This window comes from Gossypium raimondii, chromosome 10, assembly GCF_025698545.1.
Source record: "Gossypium raimondii isolate GPD5lz chromosome 10, ASM2569854v1, whole genome shotgun sequence".
In the NCBI taxonomy this organism is placed as follows: domain Eukaryota; kingdom Viridiplantae; phylum Streptophyta; class Magnoliopsida; order Malvales; family Malvaceae; genus Gossypium; species Gossypium raimondii.
The window spans coordinates 26,710,804-26,728,373 of record NC_068574.1 but is presented as its reverse complement, the minus strand read 5'-3'; the positions used below and the strand labels follow the sequence as shown (position 1 = coordinate 26,728,373).

The 17,570-nt window shown below is 34.9% G+C and overlaps 1 protein-coding gene and 1 long non-coding RNA gene across 2 annotated transcripts; both read right to left on the bottom strand.

Annotated features, from left to right (window-relative positions):
* Positions 1 to 3,701: 3,701 nt before the first annotated feature.
* LOC105776322 (uncharacterized) lies at positions 3,702 to 13,470 on the bottom strand. The gene is made up of 2 exons (XR_001127956.2): positions 13,035 to 13,470; positions 3,702 to 3,840 (listed from the first exon to the last, which is right to left on the bottom strand). It is a non-coding gene; the product is annotated as an uncharacterized LOC105776322 (long non-coding RNA).
* A 3,254-nt stretch (positions 13,471 to 16,724) lies between these two features.
* LOC128033921 (protein ALP1-like) lies at positions 16,725 to 17,274 on the bottom strand. Its single transcript, XM_052622423.1, has 2 exons — positions 17,055 to 17,274; positions 16,725 to 16,963 (listed from the first exon to the last, which is right to left on the bottom strand). The coding sequence occupies exons 1-2, from the start codon at positions 17,179 to 17,181 to the stop codon at positions 16,725 to 16,727; spliced, it is 366 nt and encodes a 121-aa protein (XP_052478383.1). The 5' UTR covers positions 17,182 to 17,274.
* Between the last annotated feature and the right edge of the window lie 296 nt (positions 17,275 to 17,570).

Here is a 17,570-nt window from a genome sequence, read left to right as displayed (position 1 = left end):
ATACGCTTTAGACTGGCATGTCATCCTGTAATAGCCCTCACTCATCCCGACGTCCTATACGAATGAGAGATGCCACTAGAGCACATACGTAGCAAAAATCTTAAAATTATTTAATAAAACAAATTTTGAAACAATTAAAGAAATATATATTTTTTATATAAATAATTTTGAAGACTTTAAGTCCATTTTAAAATCATTTAAAAGCTTTTTTTAAACCATGTTTGAATTTTTATGCCCTTAGTATAGCAATTTATCAAATTTGATTGAAATGACCAAACTAATTATTTCTAAAAATAAATAGATGTTATTTATTATTTCTATGGCATACTATCCCTAATGGTTTTTGCAAGTAAAACAAAATGTGTAAGCAAATATTGGTTCATTGATTACCTAAGGTTTAATTAATATTAAGTTGTATTATATGGATGGATTGTAATTCAAGAAGATAAATTATTTTAGTAGGTAATCTAAATTGACCATAGTTTGTAGAATCAAATTGAGCAAATGGTTCAAATAATAGGAACTATTATGTCATCTATAAGTCCAGTTGGAGAGATAGCTTGCCTTCGCTATCGGAGTAGGATGGACTCTCATAAATAGAGACATAGATATGATTGTCTCAATTGATGATACATTAGACATGACCCAAGTTGAATTTATTCTAAATTCATTTATGAATTTATTCACTAATTTGTTTTGCCTTAATTTTTGCATTTTTTTAATCTGGGTCCTCTCTAAGTTTTCATTGTGTATACATAAGGTTGTCTAAGGTGTTGTTCTTAAGGCCAAAACCTCTCCTGGTAAGGCTTTCATCATGCTTTCAATAAATTAAAATGTGCATTATGTTTTAAGCATTGATTGTCGGTTACATTTTTTGTGATACATTCAAGTAATTAGTGGAATTAATCGGGATCAAGCTATGGTCATCATATGAAGATCCATGGAAGACCAAATGATCATCTTTCTTCTCTTTTTTAATATTTGAAAAATATGGGTTTATTAGTATTAGAGTATGCCCAAAGACCAATCATGAGATGATTGTAATAACATACATGTTTTACCTTGTTTATTAATATAACGCATTGCAATTATTATTTCAGCTTCTTTTACGTGTATATAAATAAATTGTTTTATAATAATGTCTTGAGAATAATATGATTATTCTTAAAAGGTCCTTAGTCGAGTATTATTGTAGGCTTGGACAACAATAATGCATTAAGACTAACAAGTAGTTGGTTGATGACAAAGTGTTGTCATTAACATAGGCTGTCAAAATCAATACATGAGTATATGTTAGAGAATGACATATTGGACTGGCCCGTTATGAGTATATTTCTTGGATTATTACGTAACAGTCACAACATTACTCATAGTGATAACTATGTATACGATCCTTACACTTGAGATCATCATTGTCTCAACATAGCGAGTTATATATTTTCATACAGTCAAACGTCTACTGTAACAGGTTGTACCATAAAGACTGGTGTTGGGTATGCCACAATCTATGTAGTGGGATATGATTGATCAACATAGTGAGTCATATATCTTAGGCAACTTGGTAAAGTGAGACTAGAAATGCATGGCCATGCTCAAATAAGCTAATATGAGATATTACACTCATTTGTTTATTGTAGTTTACTTCGGGTAACAAGAAACATGAGATTGGACTTTGCAAGTGTGACTATTCTATGACTTGTGTCTAATCAAGATATAAAGGACAAAATGATATAATACATGATAATTTATCATAGAAATGTTATGTTAAACCACGACTTCTTGTAACCTGGGTAGCGATGATGCATTGTTAGATGCCACTCATTGCTTGTAACGTTAGAAGTGTTCCAGTATTACTACCAATGTTACAAGAGCTTACAAGGTCACACCCTATGGTTGAAATGAACAGAATCTAAGCACAGTTGGTATTAAATTTAACTGTCATGAGAATTATATTAATTATTGAATTAATTTAATTTGATAGTTAAATAATAAACACAATATATGTACAAATTCGTTGTACAAGAATAGAGAGCATAATTAAAATAAATGTATGAATTTAATTCATATAAATTATTAATTATGATTTGTTTACGAAATTATTAAAATAATGTATTATAATAATTAATTTCGGTCAAACATAAAAATATGGAAATTAATATCCTTTTGGAAATGATATTACAGTGTGATATTTTCATATATATTCTGGCACCAAAAAGGGGATTCCATTTTTATTATTTTAAGGAATATTAAATAAAAGGAAATGAATCATAAAATAAAATCCTAGGGTGCAGAAAAGTATTAACCAACATTAACCACAAAAGAAAAAGAACTTAGGTCTAGCAACTGCATTTCTTTCCGAAAAACCTCTCTAAAATGTTCAGTAAGAGTTTTTGTTCATTCATTAGCAACAAGGTGAACTACGTAGAGGCCGGGACGACTCTGTTGCGGCTTTGGATCGACAGCACACGAATGGGATTAAAATAGCAATGGTTCCTTCCTCGTGCATGGATTCTTAGTTTGGATCATTGGAATAATTTTTTCCACTGCGCCACGGGGGGGTCCCATTGACCCAACAATTAGAGCTTTAGTCATTTGGGAACTCTGTAATTTGGAAAGGGTGATAGATTATGTCCTTCACTCCTTTCCATCAAATGAAAGCTAAATCATCTTATTCCTAGATCTGGAAAGGCATTCTAAAAGAAAAAGATGTTTACAATAGAGGTAAAGATGTTCAAATGTGGAGTTGGAAGAACCACAGGATTGACACTTTTCATCCAAGTAACATGTTGCATATGGCGAGTTTCAATCCTTCTCAATTTCAATATTAAGCAAATTAGTCACTCCCAAAAAAAATCTGAGCAATTTAATTCTTGTCATTTTTTAAAATGGGCATCTAAGGACAATTAATCACAACACTAATGTTTTTCATCCATTTTAAATAATTTGATTGGTACAATAACAAATTTATCCCTTCAAGTTTACACATTCTATCTATTTATATGTATAAGGAGCTAAATTTTTTTTTACATGTATTTTTTGAATTTTAGACTTTTAAAATTTTATACATTTTTTCAAGTAATTATTTTAGAATCAAAACCAAATTGAAAGAATACGTAAACATTGAGGCCTTAATTTGTTATTATATTAATCAAAATTATGTACAATTTATAGGAAACATTAATTATTGTGATTAATTATCCTTGGTTGCTCACTTTTGAATTTGATAGGGATTAAATCGCTCTGATTTTTTTAGAGAGACTAATTTAATCAATATCGAAATTAAGAAGGACTGAAGATGTGTGTTAAAAAAAAACTAATATACATATTTCGTGGTTTACACTAGAGGTGTCCATGGTCGAGCCGAGGCCAAGTTCAAAATTTTTTTCAAGCCCTGGCCGTTTTCAAATCAGCTCAACCCACCCAAAAAGCCCATTCCACTATTCATAAAATAATTAAAAATTAAAAATTTTAATTTTAATAAATATTATAAATACTTTTTCATTTAATTAAAATTACAAATATTTTTATTATTTAAATTTAATTTAGGCCAGGCTGACTCAATGTGCGAAAATTCTTGTCCAAACTCGACCCTAATCAAGTTGAGCCTATTAGGCCAAACGGTGGGGCTCTTAGACAGGTGTAATAGGCCCAATTTGCCCGGCCCAAATTCGAAATAAATAAACAAAAAATATCAAAAAATATAAACCAAATCAACATTTAAAAGTCCAAAGTCCAAATACATGGGCCCAGCATGGCCCAAATCGTTTTAATCTAATACCCAATACAATACCCAAACCCGAGAAACCCAACACCAGACCCAAACCCTAGCCCAAACCTAACCTAAGCCTAATTAACCCAATCTCCAAACCCGGTTACAAACCCAAATACTCCGGCCCAATTGCATTGAAGCCCAAAACGAAAACAGAAACCCTAAGGTTTCTGATAGCCTTCAGCGCCGCAGCCAACGCGCCTCCATACGACCACCTCCGTCCACGCCACGTGCATCTCCATCTGGCGTACCTGCGCAGCAAACAGACAAACAACACCAACAAGAGCAACAGAAAATAGAAAATAGAAAAGATAGCAGAGAAAAGGGATGGATTTTTATTCTTTTATTTTGATTTTTATTTTTTCTCTTCTATTGGATTCAGATATAAGGCCGATTAAAAAAACACTGTAGAGGATTCTCTTGGATACACAGATTGAATATAAAAGAAAAGAAAATATTGAGAGAAAAGAAAAAACAGAGTTTTTGAAAAGGTGATTGACCATTTATTTTTTCTTTTTTCTTTTTTTCTGCGTTTTTCTACTGCACTTTTCTTTTGATTTTTCTTCTTTCTTTGATATGAAAAACAAAAATAAAAGGAAGAAGGAGACTAGAGTTGGTACCTGGGTCGATGCGTCGCCGAAGCCCTCCTCCTTTCAGATCGGAGTGAATTTAGAGGGGGTTTTCGATTGTGAAGCGGAGCAAGAAAAAAAGGGTGGCTTTGGGGGCTGGTGTTTAAGCTGGCCTAGGGTTCTGATTTGAGGGTTAAGAGGGTATTTTATTTAATGCAACGACACCGTTTAGGGCCTGTTCTAGTGGCCCTAAAACGGCACCGTATTAGCCATTAAGCTTCAATAACCCGCACGGTGACCCGACCCGGGGAAGGATCCGCGCGTTTCTATAATTCGGGTTATTTGCGCAGACGACCCTACCTCTTTTCAGGCGCATTGCGATCTGGTCCTTTTTTACTGTTTTATTCCATTTTAAATTTAGGCGTGCATTTGCTTTTTTTATTCAATTTAGTCCATACTAAAGCGTTATGGAAGGGAGGGAATATTTTCTCATTTGGCCCTCCATGTAATTCGTACGTTGTACTTTAGTCCTTTATTCTATTTTATTTTGATTTTTTTATATACATATTACTATATGTTATTAAACTTTTATATCATTATATATTATTATTTATATTATTATTAAACTTTTCATTTTATATATATATATTACTTATTTAGACTAATGTATGTATATTATTTGGTATATTATATATATTATATATATTTGCTTCAAAATTTATTTTAATATTGTAATTTCACATAGTATTTCTTTTATTTTCCTTTAAATCTATTGCAAACTCATATATATATATTGTTATGACGAAATTTTATGCATGTAATTTATTGCATATTGATAATTTTAAACTTCCTCCTTTGCATGCTATTCATTTTATTTTATTTTATTTTAAAACTTGTTCGTGTTAATTTACTTGATATTCCTTTTAATTTTTAGCTTTTAATATTAGCATTTGCCCAACACATAATATGAGATTCTTATTATTGTTGTATTGTATATTATCTTTATTGATTGTCTGACATTCATTAGTATACGTTTTAGCTTACGAACAATTATTTCGCGTTGTACATTATTATTCAATCGTTCTTCATTCGTTTAAAAGGTTACGTCAAATATCGTTTAAGTATTAAAACCAATTTATTCAAAAATCTTCAAAATACTCGAAGTTTGGAATCCTCGAGAGAATTGAGCCCTAACGTATTGGGTTCCAATTTTTCTCGTCGAATCTAAATAATCGAAATTTTTTCGAACATACAAATTTTAAATAAAAACCCATTCTCGGAAATTCGACACGTTGTGTTCTAACGCATTGGATATGACATGTTATTTTCTCGAGATAAGGATTTTAAAAAATAAAGGCAATGTTCAATATTTAGGAATTTTGTGAAATCGAACCCTAACTTACTGGGTTTCGATTTTCTCATTTGACCCAAATAATCGGATATCCTTCTCAAAATGCATAGGTTTTAAAAATCAAAGGATAAGCTTAATTTTGAGGATTTGAAATGTTGCACTCTAACTTACTGAGTGTAACAATTTATTTTTTAAAAACAAATGAGATTTATATTCCAATTCATTTTATTCAAAATAAAAGGATCGTATTTTAAAATCTTTTCAAATTTTCGACATTAAGACATTAATCAAACGACCAATTTTAGGCGTTACGAGGGTCCTAACCCTTTCTCGTGCGTAACCGACTCCCGAACCTTTTTTTTCTCAAAATTCACAGACCTAAAATTATTTTCAAGGTGATCCGATTACACCACAATAAAATATCGGTGGCGACTCCCATTTCCGTTTTCATTTTAAAAGTCTATCCCTGTTTTTCAAATTCAAAAATGGTTTCGACAGCTTGGCGACTCCACTGGGGACATTTAGAAAGTCAAGCCATAAAATTGATTATTTTCTGTCTTATTGTTGAAAATTGATTTGAAAAATTACGGTTCTTTCTTTGCACTTGCTTGCATGATTATTGTAAATTGAGTCGTATATTTTGGCATCATATTGCATAAGACTGTTTAGTCTTGTCCTTTTAAGTGGGAGTGAGAAGCTACTCCTTCGTGAGGTTTTCATCTCCGTTCAGGATAATGAATCACTTTCAGGATACATCCGTACCTATGTCTTCGTGAGATTTTCATCTCCGTGCAGCCATAGGGAAATGTATTCCCCTGAACCGAACTCGGTCTGTATGAGCCTATAATGGGTGAAGATCGAGGAATCCGCTGGTTTGGGTATCTTGACTTTAGAACCAACCCTCATATAGTGGACTTAGGAACTTAACCTAGGTAGAGCCACTCCAAATCCCTAGTGGTTACCTGATTAGGTACTTTCTGTTTTCCTTGTTTGCTTCTATTTTGTACTAACCCCTTTTGTTGTGCTTTGATTATGATTGCATTGCATTTGTATCTTTGGAAAAATGTATTGATTCAAGTCCGATTACTAAATTAGAAAGCTTGTCATGGAATACGAATTCCTTGATAAAGTGGAAAACAATACGACTTCCCGAATATATTCTGAGAAACACAAGAATGGCGATGGAAGAGTTTGTGACCTTGCTCCGTAGCCTAAGGATTCCAGGTGATCGCCTAAGAGCCTTCGACGTTCCAACTCCCTTAAAGAAGCTGACGAGCTTTCTGAAGAGGGGCAGATGATGGATCGCGACCAAGATCAAGAAAAGGAGCTAGCAGTGACGTCTATTGGAAATTAGTGTGGATGAAGAAAAAGATCGATGTTGTTTCTTGGAATATGAGGGTGAGGTCGTACATGTATCCATTTTATGTAAAAGAATTTGCTTTCTAGAAAAGTTTCTTAAATGTAATTGGATCAGAATCAACGTCTCTTTAGGCATACATTTCATGCATTCGCATTACATGCATTAAAGTCCATTGAAAGGGTCTAATTGAGTAAATTTATCTCAGCTAATCTGGAAAACCAACCAACCAAACACCCTTATGGTATCCAAGCTAGAGACATGGAACAAAGGTTGGAAAAATTAGAGTGAATGCAGATCCAGATGCAGGAGCAATTGACAGAATTTCAACAGGAGATGAGAGATCAGATGCTAAAATTACAGAGAACCATGATGAGCCAGTTCAACCGACTGCTAGCTAGAGAGTTAGAAAAAATGAAAGACCCGGTGGTCCACTTTGGGGTTGATAATGAGGATCTCGCCTATTCCCTAGATTGTACTCCGACAAGTGACCAGGTCTAGCCAGATAGGCGCCCACAAGGGGCACTCTTTACCATCAAATCTCAACGATATCAGACTGGTACAGTAACACCAGTGAGTTGCTTGATGGGCCTAAGATCCAATTGGAGGAACAATTTTCCTGTTGCTATTGATAACCTAGCAAAAATAAAGCAATCGAGGGTGGAGTACCTAGATACTACAAAGGCCCCGAAGAAGATGGGGAATAAGGAGGATGATAGAAGGTCAGTCCCAAAGAAAAAGGAGAATGAAGTGAACCATGTGAGTACATACAACAAGTCAATTACAGTGAACCAACCAGGGAAGGTGGTTACTAATCAACAAGGTTCATCAAGACAAGAATTTTATGTGAAACAAGGCACCGAGAACCTCCAGTTCACGTCAATTCCCATGTCGTATAAGAAGCTGTATCAAAGCTTATTCGATGCGCACATTGTTGCCCCTCTCTACTCAAAACCTCCACAGCCTCCATACCCCAGATAGCACGACGCAAATGCACAATGCGATTATCATGCGGAAAATACGGGGCATTCCATAGAAAATTGCATTGCCTTTAAAAAAGTAATTGAAAGGCTTATCAGTATGGGCGTCGTCAAATTTGATGATTCCTCCCGTGTAGAAAATCTGCTACCCAATCATGATTGACAATGGGGTGAATGCAATGCATGGAGAAGAGTGGGAAATGTTCACATCGACGAAAAGCAACTGAAGAAGGGATCTTGTTAGATATCCGCCCTTATAAATTTGGGAGTGCTCTAAGCAATTAGACTACGGAAGAAAGCCTTGTAGTTTTTAGAACTTATTTAGAGTAATGTTCAGAACATTTTTGTTGTTTTTAGCCTAAAAATGATAGAGATTTCCTTTGTGAAATAGGCTAATGTCTGAACGTTATTATTCTAGTGAAATACATCTTTGCGATCACTTTCAAGCTAATGTTATTTCATTCTTTTCGAATAATTATTTCTGATTATTTTATTCTTTTGGATTTTCTTCCACATCATTCATTCATTCATAATCATATTGTATTATTCATGAATTTATACATTCTTTTGTACATTCTTCGGTACTTATTATGGGTTCCCAGATATCAATTACGTGAATGACTCTGCTACAGACCTAGATTTTCTTTTTGAACGATGCATGTGTTTAGAGGGATTTCGTGACTTTGAAAATTTCATGGATTGTAACCTATCTTCTGACTTGTTGAGGATGGTAGAGAGGAAATTTTACCCTATAAGGAGATAATAGAGATTGCGACCTCAAAGAAACGTGCATGGCTGGAGAAACAAAGTAGGGCCTCGTCGAGTCACCTCTAGAGTTCAAATAGGCCTTTGTATGGTTATACCAGGATATGCCCGGTTTAACCGCTGATAATGAAATCTGCACAATAGGGCGATGTCAGAAATTTGCAGTATGAGTGATGCAATTCATTGCCGGGGCAATGCCTCTCTCGTTGGCTCAGCATAGCTTTGCCCATTTGAAGTCGAGTTTCCACCTCTTCAAGTTTTGTTGGATTTTATCCTATTGGAAGAGGAGGATCCAAAGCTTTCTATCGTAGTTTCGCCCCAGAAGGCTCTATGAAAGAAATTTGGTACCAAAAGATCTTTCGCATACGACGTGAAAGTGGAAGATCTTATGTGTAAAACTTTATTGAGAAGCAATAGTTCTGGTAAAAAAGGGATAACAAGGACTTGCCAAATTCTATGAGGCCAGATTCAACAAAAAAAAAGAAAGAAAGAGAAAAATCAAAGTCAAAAGCAGAAGCAAAAAAAAAAAAAGAAAAATCAATCAAAATCAAGATCAAAATGAAAATGAGAAAAAAAAAGAAGAATGAAAAAAGAGAAATCTAGATGAAAAAATTAGAATGAAAAAGAAAAAAGAAAAGGAGAGGCCAAAGCGAAAACTCGCAAAGGGCGCTTAGTGACCAAAGGTGGTTTTGAGTTGAAAACCCGAAAAGGGCGACTCAAATTTTGAGCAAAATGGGGCATGGTCATCACCGTTATCGAAGACTTCTAATGGGCATTGCTTCATCTTTGAAATCATTAGAGGCTGTTTCATATGTCAATGTCATCATATGCTTATATAGAATTCCAGAGAAGATGGTATTGAACTTGGACAATAGCACGATAGCTGAGGTCTGAAATCAATTCAGAAGTGGACACTGTGATTCGTCACTGAATTGCCTAGAGATGAACATAAAAAATTGAAGGAAAATGACTGAGACTTACAAGGATTGGCATGAGAAATTACAATTTGTCTTCCTTGCTTGTCTAACATCTGTACCGGGGTAATACCTTTCTCTTTGGCTTGCGGGGTTTAGGTAGTTTTACCTATTGAAATCCTTTCTCTCCGGGTATTAGTTGAGCTAGAGTTGGATGAAGCAGAATGGATCCAATCGCGATGTAATCAGTCGAACCTAGGAAAGAGGTTAAAAGCTATTCTTTAGGGTTGGATGTACCAGAAACAAATGATACGAGCCCATAATGAACAGGGTCACCTCAGAGAATTCCATAAGGGGGACCTAATCTAGATAAAGATTCTTCCTACACAAAAGGGTTTTAGAGGAAAATGGATGCCAAAGGCTTTCCGGAGAAGCTCTGATCTTGAGTAGGATAGATGGTAAAACTCGCCAAATCCTGTAAACTCAGATTCAGTCAAAAATTACTTCACCTTAAGAAGGAGAAGGGACCAAGATGAAAGCCTGCAAAGAGTGCCTTGATTCTTCAAAAAAAATGAAAAATGACAATGAAAAATGAAAAATGAAAAGTGACGACGGTGAGGCTAAGGGGAAAACCCGCAAATGGCACCTTAGGCCAAAGGGGATTTGAGTTGAAAACCCGAAAAGGGCAGCTCAAATATCGAATGGGGCATGATGTGATCAGAGCAATCCAAATTTTGATCAGATTGGGGCATGTGGTGATCTTGCTATGCCTGAATCAACAGGAAAGGATAAGCGACATTTTGGGGCATCGACAAAGCACTGTAGATCTCCTAAACACATGTCCAACTCAAAATGGTCTTCAGAAAGTTTGTACGGAGAAGTTCAAGCTGCGATATCTGGGGCACCCAATTCTCATATTATTTGTTGTTCTTGGAATACCTTTTTCTTTTCCAAGATATACATTCCCAATTAATTCCTTTGTCATCCTTCTTTACTACTTTCGATAATTTGTTCTTTTGAGCTATGCTCAGAACCAACTTTAGTCTTATCCATTGATTATGACCCTTTTTTTTTTTGCAAACATGTTGCATTGGAATAATGATTAATGGACTAATAAAACTTTCACAAAGGAAGTTTTGCATATTACTCTGAAACGTTTCTAAATAATATAGGAGCCTGAAACAGGACTATTATTTAGAACACACCAAATTTAAGGGTTGGAAATTTGAGAAGGAATAGTCTAAATTTAGACTTTCTCTTTGAATTTCGTTGTCAAATGCATTGGTTGAACAAAATGATAAGATGACGGGTTAATGACAAGGCTTAAATGAACAAGCAAGCAATGATCATCAGGCAATAGGAAGAGGTTACCTCGGAGAAGAGAGCCTTCATTTGCACATAAGTCTTTGGTACGACACACTGGGAATGGTGTAGGGAACCAGAATGATTCAGATCATGTATCCTTGAATTGTGATAAGAGAGGATTGAGGAAAATCATATTTCTACCCTTGGATTACAGTGGGAGAATGATGGTACAAATTTTGCGCCCCCATAAATTAAACTTTAAGGTTTACAGTGGGGCAATCTGACTAAGTGATTCTTTGAAGAAGCTGGTCAAGCGAGAACGCATTACAGCACGTCAGTCGCAAAGCCTTAATAAACTTCGAGTAATGACAACCTAAGCGGGATTATTCTCGGAAAAATAAAATTTTGTATTCATGCAAACACCATTCACACATGTCTAGTTAGGAGCATTTGATACATTTTGATCATGACATCCTAATCATTAGGCATAATTAAGTTCATAAACGAATTATACAGGTCATGTTCCCCAAAGAACAGATCGGTGAAATCACAATAACCTATCTCCCTGGTCAGCAGTGGAATAGGTTGGAAATTGCAGATCTTGTCTCCTTAAGCAGTAGCGGAGCAGATGAATGTGACAGATCTTATCTCCCTAAGCAGTAGCGGAGCAGATCGAAGGTGACAGATCTTAGGGATAGATCTTGTCTCCCTAAGCAGTAGCGGAGCAGATCGAAGGTGACAGATCTGGTCTCCCTAAGCAGTAGCGGAGCAGATCGAAGGTGACAAATCTTATCTCCCTGAGATTACAGCGGAGCAGATTGAAGCTGATAATCCTATCTCCTTGAGATTACAGTGGAGTGGATTAAAATAAAGGATCTTATCTCTCTGAAGTTACAGTAGAGTAGATCGCATCAGGTCTTATCTCCCTGAGATTACAGTGGAATAGACCGAAGAATTTCAGATCTTATCTCCCTGATATTACAGCGGAGCAGATTGAAGCTAGTAATCCTATCTCCCTGATATTACAGCGGAGCAGATTAAAGTAAAGAATCTTATCTCTCTAAAGTTACAGTAGAGTAGATCGCGTCAGGTCTTATCTCCCTGGGATTAGAGTGGAATAGACCGAAGAATTTCAGATCTTATCTCCTTGAGATTACAGCGGAACAGATTGAAGCTAGTAATCCAATCTCTCTGAGATTACAGTGGAGCGGATTAAAGTAAAGGATCTTATCTCTCTGAAGTTACAGTAGAGTAGATCGCATCAGATTGAAGCTTGAAATCTTATCTCCCTAATATTACAGCGGAGCAAATTGAAGCTAGTAATCCTATCTCCCTGAGATTACAGTGAAGCGGATTAAAATAAAGGATCTTATCTCTCTGAAGTTACAGTAGAGTAGATCGCATCAGGTCTTATCTCCCTGAGATTATAGTGGAATAGACTGAAGAATTACAGATCTTACATTCCCAGGCAGTGCAGTAAAGCATATTAAAGCCACAACAGTGAATCTTGCTTCCCCGACATTGCAGTTAAAAAGACTAAATCCACGATGGCGAATCTTACTTTCCAAAGTTACGAGTTACGAATCCAATCCCCCTGATGTTACAGTGGAGTGGATCGAAGCACCAATTCCTATACCTTGAAGATGCAGTAGGTTGGAATGAGGCAACTCAAAGAAGAAGATCACCAAGATCCAGTGTGACCGGGCAATATTGGCCATTTTTAGTCTTTGCTTCATTCCTGCTACACGACAATGAGCAAAGAGGGGTAGCTGTAACAGGCCCAATTTACGCGGCCCAAATCCAAAATAAATAAACAAAAAATATCAAAAAAATATAAACCAAATCAACATTTAAAAGTCCAAAGTCCAAAGACATGGGCCCAGCATGGCCCAAATTGTTTTAATCTAACACCCAATACAATACCCAAACCCGAGAAACCCAACACCAGACCCAAACCCTACCCCAAACCTAACCTAAGCCTAATTAGCCCAATCTCCAAACCCGGTTACAAACCCAAACCTAACCTAAGCCTAATTAGCCCAATCTCCAAACCCGGTTACAAACCCAAATACTCCGGCCCAATTGCATTGAAGCCCAAAACGAAAACAGAAACCCTAGGGTTTCTGATAGCCTCCAGCGCCGCAGCCAACGCGCCTCCGTACGGCCACCTCCGTCCACGCCACGTGCGTCTTCAGCTGGCGTACCTGCGAAGCAAACAGACAAACAACACCAACAAGAGCAACAGAAAATATAAAATAGAAAAAATAGCAGAGAAAAGGGATGGATTTTTATTCTTTTATTTTGATTTTGATTTTTTTCTCTTCTATTGGATTCGGATATAAGGCCGATTAAAAAAACACTGTAGAGGATTCTCTTGGATACACAGATTGAATACAAAAGAAAAGAAAATATTGAGAGAAAAGAAAAAACAGAGTTTTTGAAAAGGTGATTGACCATTTATTTTTTCTTTTTTATTTTTTTTCTGCATTTTTCTACTGCACTTTTCTTTTGATTTTTCTTCTTTCTTTGATACGAAAAACAAAAATAAAAGGAAGAAGGGGACTAGAGTTGGTACCTGGGTCGGTACGTCGATGAAGCCCTCCTCCGTTCAGATAGGAATGAATTTGGGGGGGTTTCGATTGTGAAGCGGCGCAAGAAAAAAAGGGTGGCTTTGGGGGCTGGTGTTTAAGCTAGCCTAGGGTTCTGATTTGAGGGTTAAGAGGGTATTTTATTTAGTGCATAAAACGACACCGTTTAGGGCCTGTTCCAGTGGCCCTAAAACGGCGCCGTATTAGCCATTAAGCTTCAATAACCCGCGCGGTGACCCGACCCGAGGAAGGATCCGCGTGTTTCTGTAATTCGGGTTATTTGCGCAGACGACCCTTCCTCCTTTCAGGCGCATTGCGATCTGGTCCTTTTTTACTGTTTTATTCCCTTTTAAATTTAGGCGTGCATTTGCTTTTTTTATTCAATTTAGTCCATACTAAAGCGTTATAGAAGGGAGGGAATATTTTCTCATTTGGCCCTCCATGTAATTCGCACGTTGTATTTTAGTCCTTTATTCTATTTTATTTTCATTTTTTTATATACATATTACTATATGTTATTAAACTTCTATATCATTATATATTATTATTTATATTATTATTAAACTTTTCACTTTATATATATATATATATATATTACTTATTTAGACTAATGTATGTATATTATTTGGTATATTATATATATTATATATATTTGCTTCAAAATTTATTTTAATATTATAATTTCACATAGTATTTCTTTTATTTTCCTTTAATTCTATTGCAAACTCGTATATATATTGTTATGACGAAATTTTATGCATGTAATTTATTGCATATTGATAATTTTAAATTTCCTCCTTTGCATGCTATTCATTTTATTTTATTTTATATTATTTTAAAACTTGTTCGTGTTAATTTATAGAGGTGTATTGGATTAGAGGTGTAATAGTTAATCCAATTGTTTGGTTGAATGTAATGGAATAGAGGCGTAATAGTAATCTTGTGTTTGGTTGAATGGAATAGAGGTGTAATAGCATAATGGAAAAAACTAAAATGACTAGAATACCCTTAGCATAAAATTGTTTTGGTAAATGATTATTGTTATTGTTATTTAAATTTTAATAAGATTATTATTATCGATAATAAATATTTTAATCATATTTAAACATAATTATTATTAAATATATTTTAATTAAAATATATAATTTAATAATATTCTTATAATTAGCATAAATTTGTTTTGGTAAATGATTATTGTTATTGTTATCTAAATTTTAATAAGATTATTATTATCAGGTAATAAATAATTTAATCATATTTAAACATAATTTTTATTAAATATATTTTAATTAAAATATATAATTTAATAAAATTCTTAATAATTCATATTCTTATATAATTTATTCAAATCATAATATATGATACTATAATTAATATTAAATATATTTTAATTAAAATATATGATTAAATACAATTTAAAATAATTATTATTAAATATAATTTCATAAATGTTCTTATGAATTTACTAAGATCAAGATAATTTGAGAATTATATTCGCATAAACATAATTAACTTATACTAAGAAAAGTTAGATGAAAATGAAATTGTACATCATAATCCATATGTTATATAGTTTTACAACATCAAAAGTTTGAACATTGATATTTAATGGTGAGAAAGAAATCTTGACCCATTCCAATCAGACAAAGAAGGTAAATCAAGAAAACGATCATTTGAGTTGGATGATCGGGAATTTTACTCAAAGCATCATACCGCTGATCGTCGGTTAAACCTTCAATTGACCATAAGGCTGAATATAAATTTGAAGATTTCTCTTCCATCTTTTCTTCTGACTTCTGCTGAACTAGCACCTCGGAGGCAATACTCATACTGATTTTATCGCCAACGGCCTGGATTTTTTCCCCCAACAAGGTGGCAGCCTCCTCAAATGAAGAATACACATTATCACGAGCATCAGATTTCTTCTTTCTCTTGTTTGAAGATGAGGAACCCCCTTGGTCTCTATCTCCTCGCGGATCTATACTAGAAACATCCATGTCGTCTAAAGAGACCTCAGCTTCGCAGTCATAGAATATGTTTCTCTCTTCATTCATATCTGTAGTATGTTCATCCTCAGCATGTATTTCTTCAAGAACATCAGCAGCTGTTTGAGCGTCTTTCCCAGTCGCCCGATCTCTTGCGTATATCGCAGTAAGCTGGTTGTAGTAAGGGAAAGAACGATGTCTGAACTGAGAGGCTTCTTTGTGACTCTAAAAAAAATGAGGAAATCATTTAAGTTATAAGTTTTGTAAAAAACAAATAAATACTTGAAATACATTTTACCTTTACATATGATTCCCAAACTGCATCTTCAGCAACAACGAGCTGCCTATGCTCGTCCCAACCAAAACCATTGTTGTTTTGACCATTAAGCATGTCGTAGACGACTGACCATTCCCTTTTTAGGCACCTAATCTGAGATTCAATATTTGGTTTCGCCTTCAACATTGCCCTTGGTAAAGCCTTTTCTAGCATTTTCTCTAGCTCGTTCAAATAACCGCTTTGAACCCTAGATCGACATTAAATGTTCCTACATTGTGCAAATCCACCATGCAAGAAACCAAGGCTGCATCCTCCTCTGGAACCCATTTTCTTTTGCTTCCTCGAGAAGCTTGAGAAGAAGCACCCGTTGGTGGAACACCTGACATATTGTTCTTAAGAAAAAAAATTAACATTATTTACTATTTTGAATATCATTTAATTGTTGGGTGAACAGTTTATAATATTATATCGGTAGTTCAATACTAAATTTAAATTTATAACACATGCTGAATGAAAAGATAATTAAATTATAATTCAACAAAGTTTAGTATATTACAGAATTTTAATCAAAGACCACCAAAGTTTCATAAACTAGTTACATAAAATAGCATCAACAAATTAATTCAAACTGAATTTGTCCCTAAACCTAACTAATTTCTAGATGCTTGCCATTCATCGAACATTTGGTTGGCTAGTTCCATCCTCCAAGTTGCCCAAGCATCCGATGGATGAATATTTGTGATATTCGGTTCATCGTCATCCACCACATTAGTAGGTAATCCTTCTCCCACCTCCGCTTCAATGGGATCAATACTCATATGGGTTCGAATAAAATTATGGAGCAAACAACATGCAATAATAATTCTATTGTACACCAGACAGGATAAAACGATGGACTCTAAGTATTCCCCATCTAAGTTTTAATAAGCCAAAGCATCTTTCAATGACATTACGTGCTGAGGCATGTTTCATATTAAAAAACTCTTGCGGAGAACTTGGCTGATAACCCTGACGCCACTCGTTCAGATGATATCGCTGTCCTCTAAATGGTGCAAGAAATCCCTCACAATTTGTGTATCCAGCATCAACTAGATAATAACAACCTATAAAATAAATTGGCTAAAAAATGATTAATTCAGCAAACAAAGTTTGATCTTAATGAATAATTCAAATTCCTCTAAGTATACACTGTACCATGAGGAACTTTTAGTCCATGTCTTCTACTGATGGCATCTCGGAGCACCCGTCCATCGGCAACTGAACCTTCCCAACCAGGAAGAACATAAACAAATTGCATCTCAGGTGTACAAACACCTAGCATATTTGTTGCTATGTCACCTTTTCGGGTTCGATATCTAGGTTTATCAACTGTTGGCACCCTAATCTTTATGTGGGTTCCATCAAGAGCACCTAAGCAATTCTATATCACATGATATAAAACCTTGTGTTAGAATACTAATTTAAATCTAAGTTAACTAAATCTTGTACAAGCTATATATAAAACTCAGTTTACTACCTTAAACCATTTCCACCTTGTGTCAGAAGAGTCGGCTGTAATTGGCTCCGGCTTTTTAAATAAGACATCTTGTAAGCGTATGACAGCATCTAAAACACTATGAAATTCTCTGCTTACAGTTTCCCCGGACCTTCTAAAGTGATGCTTGATAACTCAATTTTTCAGGTGATGGGAGATGATATGTAAAAACATTG

Coding starts and splice junctions, on each gene's coding strand:
- LOC128033921 (XM_052622423.1), bottom strand. CDS start 17,181: ATGCTAGGTGTTTGTACACCTGAGATGCAATTTGTTTATGTTCTTCCT. Junction 16,964..17,054: donor TGGACTAAAAGTTCCTCATG/GTACAGTGTATA, acceptor TTTATTTTATAG/GTTGTTATTATCTAGTTGAT.